This window comes from Suricata suricatta, chromosome 2 (assembly GCF_006229205.1).
Source record: "Suricata suricatta isolate VVHF042 chromosome 2, meerkat_22Aug2017_6uvM2_HiC, whole genome shotgun sequence".
In the NCBI taxonomy this organism is placed as follows: Eukaryota; Metazoa; Chordata; class Mammalia; order Carnivora; family Herpestidae; genus Suricata; species Suricata suricatta.
The window spans coordinates 126,069,525-126,079,362 of NC_043701.1; the positions used below are offsets into that span (position 1 = coordinate 126,069,525).

Consider the following 9,838-nt stretch of genomic DNA (forward strand, 5'->3'; position numbering starts at 1 on the left):
TCAAAAATAATAAACTTTTACAATGCAACAATTTACTTAGAACTGGCAGGTTATATTTTGAAAGCCACTTGTACTTTGTTTCCACTACAAACTATAAGCACTGTTGGACCATTAAACTTGGAAGTGTGGAATTACAACAAGATTAATCTTTTATATATCATACACTGCCTTTCTCATACTGAATATCTGGTGATACTGATCTCTATGTTGATACTTAAAACTCTCTAATTACAGGAGTAAGGATTATTTCTATACTATGACATAGTGATATTCTTCCAGACCATATTTTGTGGAGTTACACTTCATTGAGATATTGGGAAAATATAATCCTCTCTGGTTTTAATGAAGAGCGTATATTTTGCACCTCAAAGTGATAATGCAAAAGCAGTATGATATTAATAACAAACACATGATACTATAAAATTACTTAGATTAAAAATATACATTATAAAGCATAAACCTCACATAAGAGAAAAAATATATATACACATTAGACACACATATGTACATATGTATAAAAATCACTCAAATGTGTTTACAAGGGCTCAGTTCTATACTATCCAGAAATTTTAAGTTGCAATCATTTATGGCAATGTTAAATTTTTGACTATAAAATACCAACAGAAATCATATCCTAATTGTTTTTTAACTTCTCACAGTATTAGGATGAAAACATCTTCATTTCTGTTCAAAATATTACCTAAATTCACTCTTTTATAATTTTACATAACAAATAAAAATGAGATATGCTATTTTTTAGGTTAACAAATTTATGACTAGTTAATAAGACATTTTATGCCCTTATATACATGGAAGCTAGAATGACACAACTGAGAGAAAAATCCTGCCCAAGCTATCTCTAATAGTTACTTAGATTGATTTTTCAGAGCTGGGAAATTATGGAAGAAGCCTCAAAACTATTTGGCAACTCTTGGTTCCATGTGTTCTTCTAGTCTGCCTTTGTCTAGTATCAGCTACACCTACATTTGTGACACGAGAGTGAATGGTCAGAGAAAAAATATGAGTGCATTAGGTATTAGGGTCACGAGGTCTGCTTTCAATAATGTAAAGAGGATACTGTAGTAATTAGTGACTCTTCACTGACTTCAACTACTAATTTATATATTCCAGTAAGATTCTTCCTGCCACAAGTTCAATAGCACCATCAAGAATGGAAATGGGAAGCTTATAGATCAGATCCATGTAAGCAAAATTCTTCTAGAATTGAAGAATTCAAATGTAGAGATGTTGGTGCAGAATAAATTGTGGAGTTAACTGATGTCTTCATTAAAAACCAAAACTCACATAGAAATGGAGCCCAAATGAGTTGATTATTTATTATGCGATTAAACCATAAGACATATCCTTCAAAACTATTAGAACTCTAGTCACTAACTAATGTCCCTTTACCAACAACGTCAACAATCACAACTTAAGAATCAAGGAAGGACTCCTGACCATAATCTGTGTCATCACTGTTACCAAGAACGTAACAATTCCTCTGACAGACTTGGCACGAGGAGCACCACCCTTGCATTTATTACCGAGGCTCTATCTACATAAGCAGTATTATCTTGAAAGTAAGTGGGAGGTCACTAGCATTACATTCCAAACTGTCACCCCCAACAGATTTACTGAAGATCTTGTTTAACTTGTGAAAAATGTCAAAAATACAGAAGTTCATTGCAGCACTATCCATTATAGTCAAGGGGTAGAAGTTACCCATAAGCCCACTGACAAACATATAGAGAAAATGCAGAATACACATATAATAGAATATTATAAAATTAATTAATATTAATACAATATTAAAAAAGAAAATCAAGTTACATGCTACAACATGGATGAACTTCAAAGACATGATACATGAAAGAAGCCAGAAGAGGACAAATACTGTACGATTCCATCAAATGAAGTATCTAAAGCAAGCAGAATCATAGAAAGAAAGTAGAAAGGTGGTTGGACAAGGAATAGGGCGAAGAGGGAAGGGAATTAGTGTTTAACGAGTATAAAGTTTCAGTTTTGCAAGATGAAAATGTTCTAGAGATCTGTTGCATAACAATGTAAAGATACTTAACACTACTGACTGTATACTTAAAAATGATTAGGATGGTAAATTTAATGTTAATTGTTTATTACCAAAATAAAAATAAGTAGTGTTTAAAAAAAACTCTGGGGCTAATAGTTGAAGAGCAACTTGGGCTGCACCAAGGACTAAGTTGTCTCCATTTCCACTATTTGATACTGTGGATGGCAATGTCCTCAACAATCACTTCTTAGAATGAAAATAAATGTAGCTAGAGAAACCACTTTTAGCCCATGAAGGAGTAAGAGCGCTCTATACCACCACCTTCAGGAATACTCCTCACATCTGATGTTGGCAGGACTTAAGCCTCAAGTTTACTCCCAAATACCAGAAGTCTTCAACTTAGGGACCCTTCTAAGAATAAAGGCCTCAGAGAGTCATAGCCGGTAACATACCATCAATACTATATCTAGCTAGGAGACATAACAATTTGTCTTGAGAATAATTTAAGATATATATCCAAAATCTTAAAATTCTGTATAAATTTTAATCCACAATTTGTACTTATAATTTAGCTGATATGTATCATAAGTTATAAAGACAGTCATTCTTCATAACAGACATGTCAGAAGCAATCTAAAAGTTCTACTTCTTAAATTGGCTTAAAACATTTTTTTTAACATAATTATTTTTGAGAGAGAGAGATGGTGTGATCAGGGGAGGGGCAGAGAGAGAGAGAGAGAGAGAGAGAGAGAGAGAGAGAGAGAGAGAGACACAGAATCTGAAACAGGCTCCAGGTTCTGAGCTATCAGCACAGAGCCCAAAGTGGGGCTCAAATCCATGAACTGTGAGATCATGACCTGAACCAAAGTCAGATGTTTAAACAACTGAGCCACACAGGCGCCCCTTAAATTGGCTTTTTAAAATATATAGGCTTTTCTGAGATTTCAGCTTCCATGGTTCCAAAGTTACTATCAAAAGTTTCACTATAGTTAGAAAACTACAATATGTTAGAATATATTGTATAATAAGTCCAAAAAATAAATGGGATATTGGAAAAACACTTATTACATATGTTGGCTAAAACACATATACTGATGTATGCCAAACTACAGTGTAACTTACCCTCCTTAACGAAGATTCAGCATTAACTGCATTTTCTGGGTGAACCCACTTGGAAGAAGGTAGACCAAGTCCTGAGTATGCATGTGTTCCATTTGGATATTGCCAAATAATTGGATAAAGTCCAAGCTGATTATATGAAGCAGAAGGATGGGCTTGTCCAAGAAGATGAGGGGACTGGTGCTGTAACAACTGTTGCTGCTGCTGGTGTGCCAATGCTAAGTGGCTCAAGCTGCTGGCGTGAGCAGTCTCTAGTCGTGGATGGCCACCAAGTAATGAGGCAGTAGGCACTCCAGGTAACACAGTAGGAAGTAAATGAGGGTGATGAACAGAATGGTGTGGACCACTAGTCAGAGGGTGAGTATTAATAGTAGGTATTGGAGTTTGACTAGATGATCCGGCAAGTAAGTGAGGTGCAGGAGTTAAGGCAGGGTGATGGGTACCTGGATTTAAACAGGTTCTGTGGGATGAAGAATGAAGAGGAAAGGGATGCTGGTTTAAGAAAGGTGAAATGTGGTTAGCTCCTGTTTCTGACCCAACAAGTGCAGGATCTCTGTAAACTGTGAAATGCTCATTTTTATCAATGATAAGAGGGCTCTTTGTAGCTTCCAAGGTACTGCCTCGAGTAGGAACTGAATGAAAACTGCATCTTGATAACTCATGTTCTATCTTGTTTGCCAGTCTTCTCTCACCAGCAGCGTGGCTGTTCACATAATTGGCCTTAGACTTTACAGAATCAGGAGAATGGGTAATTTTAGGTTTAAGAACTTCAGGTGAGGGATTTGATTTTGTCTTGTGAGCATCTACTGATGTGTTAAGTTTAGATTTTACTGTTTCTGGAGGTGGGCTTCGCTTATGTAGCTTATCTTCTGTGACAGAAACTGCACTCAGAGAAGACATGTAAGAAACATACTGGTTTTTCTCTTTTTCCATATTCAGGTGATCATTTCCTGAGGAAGCACTCCTAACATTTGATTGGGTTAAATCTACTTTAACTACATCACTGACCCAGCTCTGGTTGGAATCTTGTTTTGCTGTTTCCAAGTATTTTGCATTTGCAATAGAATGTTTTGAATCACTAACATTAGGATCCATTTTCTGAAGTGTCTGAAGGCCAAAGGTACTGGAGGTTTCCTGACCCACCTTTTCTGAATTAGTGTCATTCGTAATATCAATAACACATTTCGGTGTGGGTGGTCTGGATGCAAATTTCTCCTTTGGTAATAATTCCACTGTATGTGTTTTTTCCATATTGCATTCTTGAAGAAGTAAATTGTTAGGATTATGATCAGAAAGTGTGCCCTGCTCTGATGAATGAGTAATCATTTTGTCTTGAAGCTGAGTGTCAACAGACTTCTGCTTCTCTGCTTCTTCATGTTTTTTATCTTCCTGTATTTGATCCCAGGGAGGCTGGCTATCTATTATTAGGGTCTCCTCTCCTACCTTCTCATTATTCTGGGATTTTCCTTCTTCTCCATTTACCTTTGAAGTGTTTTTATTTTTCAATTCATTCTCTGGCTTCTGCTCTGAGGAATTATTTATCGTTCTCTTACTTGAATTTTCTGAGTCACTGCTCTCAGAAAAGTCTGAAACATTGTCGGTTCGTAGTCTTTTCATATTTAGTTTCTTTTCATCTTCCTCAGGTTTCCTTCTTTTATTCATCAACTGTTTGTTTTTCCCTTTAGCATTTTCTGTAAGATTAAAAAAAGGAACAGTTTTATTTTTCATGACTAAAACAGTAAATAAGTACATCTTAAGTGTATTTTTCTTTTATTCTCATTCCCTTAAAAAAAGTAAGTCCTACCTCCTCGTGCTATATAATCACACTTTTCCTCCTTCATCTTCTCTTCATCTGGTATACTGCTATCTGAGCCCTTCCTCTTACTTGGACGAGTATTTCTTTGTTGCTGTTGCTGGTGTGTATTCTGTTTTGGTACAGCAGCTTGGGAGTTCATTGCTGGTCTGGGACTGTTTGCTTGGGCACGTGTATAATGACCCTAAAAATAATCGATTGAACAATGATTATTTACTACCTAATCCTAAGTAATATAAGAAAAAATATTTATAATAATACATCGTTAACAACATACATACGTGAACAGCGTTGCTATTTTGACTGGCGCGAGATCTTCGCCGTGATGTAATGCCAATATTTTCACCTTTTAACAAAGAGTGAACAACATCATCTAGAAAGGTCATTTGAACCATAGAAGGATCGACATTCTGTGGTTCTAGTACCTAATTCATGATACAAAACAAGAACAAAATTAAATCCAATCAGCTAGTCAATATAATATTAGGTATAACTACTGAGTAGAAAATGTTTAAAAATCGGTTTGGGATACCTAATTTATAAGATACTGTCAGACTTGCAGTAAATCAGTTTTAATCACCAAACAAAAAAATTACTTTTTAACATTCTGAAATCTACTGTTTCATATGCTAACCAAAAATTTAAAAGCAAATGTATTTATTTCAAGGATATATTAAAAAGCAAGGCTAAGATTTAATCAGGATTATAATACCAAGTCATAAAATGTATTTTAAAACTAGGAATTTCCAGGGGTGCCTGGGTGGGAAGGTTGATTGGGCTTCTTACTCTTGGTTTCAGCTCAGGTCACGATCTCATAGTTTCGTGGATTTGAGCCCTGCCTTTGGGCTCTGTGCTGGCAGTGTGGAGCCTACTTGTAATTTTCTGTCTCCCTCTCTTTCTCTCAAAATAAATAAACCTTTAAAATATTTAAAAATTAAAGGGTGCCTGGCTGGCTCAGTCGGTTAAGCATCCAACTTCAGCTTAGGTCATGATCTCAATTTGTGAGTTCGAGCCTTACATCTGACTCTGTGCTGACAATTAGGAGTCTGGACCTGCTTCAGATTCTGTGTCTCCCTTTCTCTCTGTCCCTCTACCCTGCTCGTGCTCTCTCTCTTTCTCTCTCAAAAATAAATATACACTAAAAATGTTTTTAATTAAAAAAAAAAAGGAATTTCCAAAAAACAGCTATAAAATAAAACTAAGAAAGAGTTTAAGAGAAAATGACAAAAATTGTGTAAATTCATGCAAATGGTAACAATTGTAAAAGTACAGGTAAAAGAAGTAACTATTTTAAAAACCAAAAGCCTATGTTCCATTATGAAATGAAAGTTTGCCACCATTTTAGGAAAAACAAATAACTACAATTAACCAATATAATTTATTCAGCAATTTGGCTAAAATTTTAACCAAAGCATTTGATTTGTTTCTAAAGGGATACTCAGTTATTCAGATGCCCTCCACAATCCACTCAGGTTGCAAGGTGTAAGTATTTCTTTCTTAGGTAAATAAACTACAGCTTTGAAAGATTTGAAATCAAAACTTTCAGACTGTTCTTTAAAACCTCACATGAAATTATACCCTCAATACTCACCATAAAACTTAAGGGAGCATACCAACTATGAAACTTGATTTGAAAAGAACTACAGTGGTGTGCATTAGTTTTCATTAGTGAAAAGCAATATATTTATTACTGGAGACAGAAAAACAGATTTTAAGAAATATTAGCTGATCAAAATTTTTTTAAAAAAAAAGACTACTCAATTAAAAGAGTTTGATGCTTCTATTTCATAGACTTATTTGATCATTGTTGAAATAAATTTGTTATACTATCTTATTTGGTATACTATCTTCCTGTGATCCAAAGTGACCTCTAATAAACATCAGATACAATTTATTTAGTGCCAACCTGTTGAACTATTTTTTGGGAGGCATGGACTATCCTGAATTGTAAATATCTCTCTTCAAAAGTTTTATTAGGGGCACTTGGGTGGCTCAGTTGGTTAAGCATCTGACTTCAGCTCAGGTCATGATCTCACTGTTTGTGAGTTCAAGCCTCACATGGGGTTCACTACTGTCCTGCCAGCACAGAGGCTGCTTCAGATCCTCTGCGTCCTTTCTCTCTGCCCCTCCCCTACTCATTCTTTCTCTCTCTCTCTCTCAATAAATAAACTTAAAAAAAAAAGTTTTATTAGTTGGACTATTTACCTGATCATTCATAACGATCATGGTGCGAGTGAAGAGATCATGATGAGTTATTATGCCAGTAAACCACTGGGTGGCAGAGTCTTGTCTATATACTCTCACTCTGTATCCATTTAAGGAATAAGGACCTTAAAAAAAAAAAAACACACAAACACACACACACACACACACACACAAGAAACAGGTATCTTAAATGAAGATATTTTCATTGAAGAACTACCTCTTAGGAGAAACAGGAGTTTTGTGATAGATGAGTAATATCATATTCAAATATCAGTTTTTAAAAAATGTTTTAGAAGTTACTACATATACCTTACAGCCAGATAACTGTGAAGTTCCCATAAACACACTCTACTACACATATATATCCTAATTCAGTGGAAATAAAGTACTTTAAGTCAGAAAGAATATTTCTGGGTTCATCAGTTAATAAGAGGGCAATATAAAATGTGAAGTTATAGTCATCTAGAAAGTCATAAGGTTACAAAGCTACTTAACGGGGTACAGGACTACGTGGCTGAAATGAAAAGCTACTTTGGAACTCCATATCTTGAGTTTTCTAGTTGCCAAAACTACGTAACAACTATAAATTTTAATTCTTCTGTGAATGAAAAGCTGCCAGTCTTACAATAAACAGAGATATTAAGTGAATTATAAATATGGCACTAAAATTCATTTTAAATAAAGAACTATGGTGTACTTTTAGATTAAACTCATTTCTTAAAGGGAAGGATTAAATATTATATATCTGCATATATTCTAATCTATTGAAACAAAAATCAATCCACAGAAGAGAATAATGGGAGATAAAAATTTCTTCAATTCAGGTACTAAAATGGTATCAAATACTTAACTGTGAAAGATCAGGTGGAAACTGGTATACCTTGATGACAGCATTATACATGAACAATTTACAAAGTACTTTCAAAATGTGGAAGTGCTTATTTAATCTTCCTTAATTCTCATTATTTTCCCTTTTATAAAAGTTAAGAACATGAAGTTGATAGACTAAATAAAATTTTAAGTGTGAGAGCTAGGAATGAATTGATTTTTCTGATTCCTAGGCTGATCGTCATAAGCCATTTAACGTACCAATTAATAGTTTACTATTTATTTGCCAGTTTCAAAACAAAACTATGCTAATGTCAGCCTAAAATATAAGTCAATTAACAAAGGTATAGAAAATATTCCATTTGACCTATAAATTAAATATATTCAAAACATTGATAATCATTTATACAAACTCATGTCTTTCCTAACTGTGGAAGAATAAGACTCTAAGAATGTAATATAGCAACAGCTTACAGAATAACTCCAAATATGACCAATTTTCAATTCCCATTAGCACAATTTTCAATTCTTAACATCTTATTCCTACCACAAAACACAATTTGTAGTCAGCCTCATATAATTCTGCTTAGATTGAACAGGGACTATACTGCCTCAGTTTTTCACCTCCAAGTAAAGAGGAAACAAACCTTGCTAAAAAATATTAGCCTGGTATCTTCAATAAAATGCAAGGAAAAGAGGAAAAAAAGAGCTGAGACACATCAACCAATTAAATTGTGGACACTTTTTGCATCCCCTGATTTAGAATACAGAAATAAATAAAATAACAATAAAAAACAATCAAACCTGTTAAAAGTCATTTGAGACATTTACGAAATAAGTGAAAATTTGTACTTGAGTATCCAGTATTTAATGTTAAAGAACTATTAATGTGGGGGGCATAATACTGGTACAGTGGCTTGGCTTAAAATATACGGCGATGTCTGGAATTTGATGGAAATAAATAGGAGTGTGGATGGGGCAGGACCAACTGAGGTTTTATAACTGTTAGGGCTAGAAAATAGGCACGTGGAAGTTCGCTGAAATATACTGCTTCTGCGTATTTTTCATATTCTCTACAATAAATTTTAAAGAATATTTAGCCTAAGAAGAATTTAATAAGTAGATGATTTGTTCTTTAAGTACCCATACAAAGCAAAGTAGCCACATCTTAGAGATGATCTCTATTAATACTGAAATTAAATGGCATGGAAGTTGAGAGCTTAGATAAATATGGGTATTTAAAAGCGAATTCCTTTTTAAAAATCTTCAACAAAATATCAATACTTCATGCAGTATTGATAATTCAATTTCACAAAAAGCTTATATGGTACTGCTGATAGAAAAAGAAATCACTAAGAATTATAAAATCTCATTGGTTTGAAAGTCACATGTTATAGGCAAATTTATTACTTACTAAAAAAAGGAAACAAAACTAAAACTAGTATTATGGTAAGTGCTGAGGAAGGTGAACTAAAATAGGCCATTTTTATCACATACTAACAGCATTCTTCAAAGGAAATCAATTGTGGCTTTGGGCAATCCTTTACTCAAACAATGCTTCCTTCTCCAGGAAGGACACACCTAACAGTATTCTGTAATATGGAAATTTTCCTATCAACAAAACACCTGTGTGGTTATACTTTCATGTCAGTCATTTAACTCAAATTAGCTAATAAACTGGTGAAGTTACGAGCTTCCTACTGAAATTATGATTTTGCTATTTTTCCTGGACTGGATAGAACTCAAAATATTAAACTGGTCTTCTATTAGCCTAAATGTCCATCACCTGATGAGTGGATCAAGAAGATATGGTATATATATATATATATATATATATATATATA

The 9,838-nt window shown here is 34.1% G+C and overlaps 1 protein-coding gene across 7 annotated transcripts in view; it reads right to left on the bottom strand.

The window, feature by feature from the left end:
• The window catches only part of JMJD1C (jumonji domain containing 1C), a 253,319-nt gene that overhangs the window by 34,369 nt on the left and 209,112 nt on the right, over positions 1-9,838 (bottom strand). For all 7 annotated transcript variants that reach the window (XM_029931752.1, XM_029931751.1, XM_029931750.1 and 4 more), the window contains exons 5-8: positions 7,167-7,291; positions 5,243-5,386; positions 4,953-5,145; positions 3,152-4,839 (exon numbers count right to left, since the gene is read on the bottom strand). In XM_029931752.1, coding sequence (XP_029787612.1) covers positions 3,152-4,839; positions 4,953-5,145; positions 5,243-5,386; positions 7,167-7,291 — 2,150 coding nt within the window. The remainder of the gene's footprint in view (positions 1-3,151; positions 4,840-4,952; positions 5,146-5,242; positions 5,387-7,166; positions 7,292-9,838) is intronic.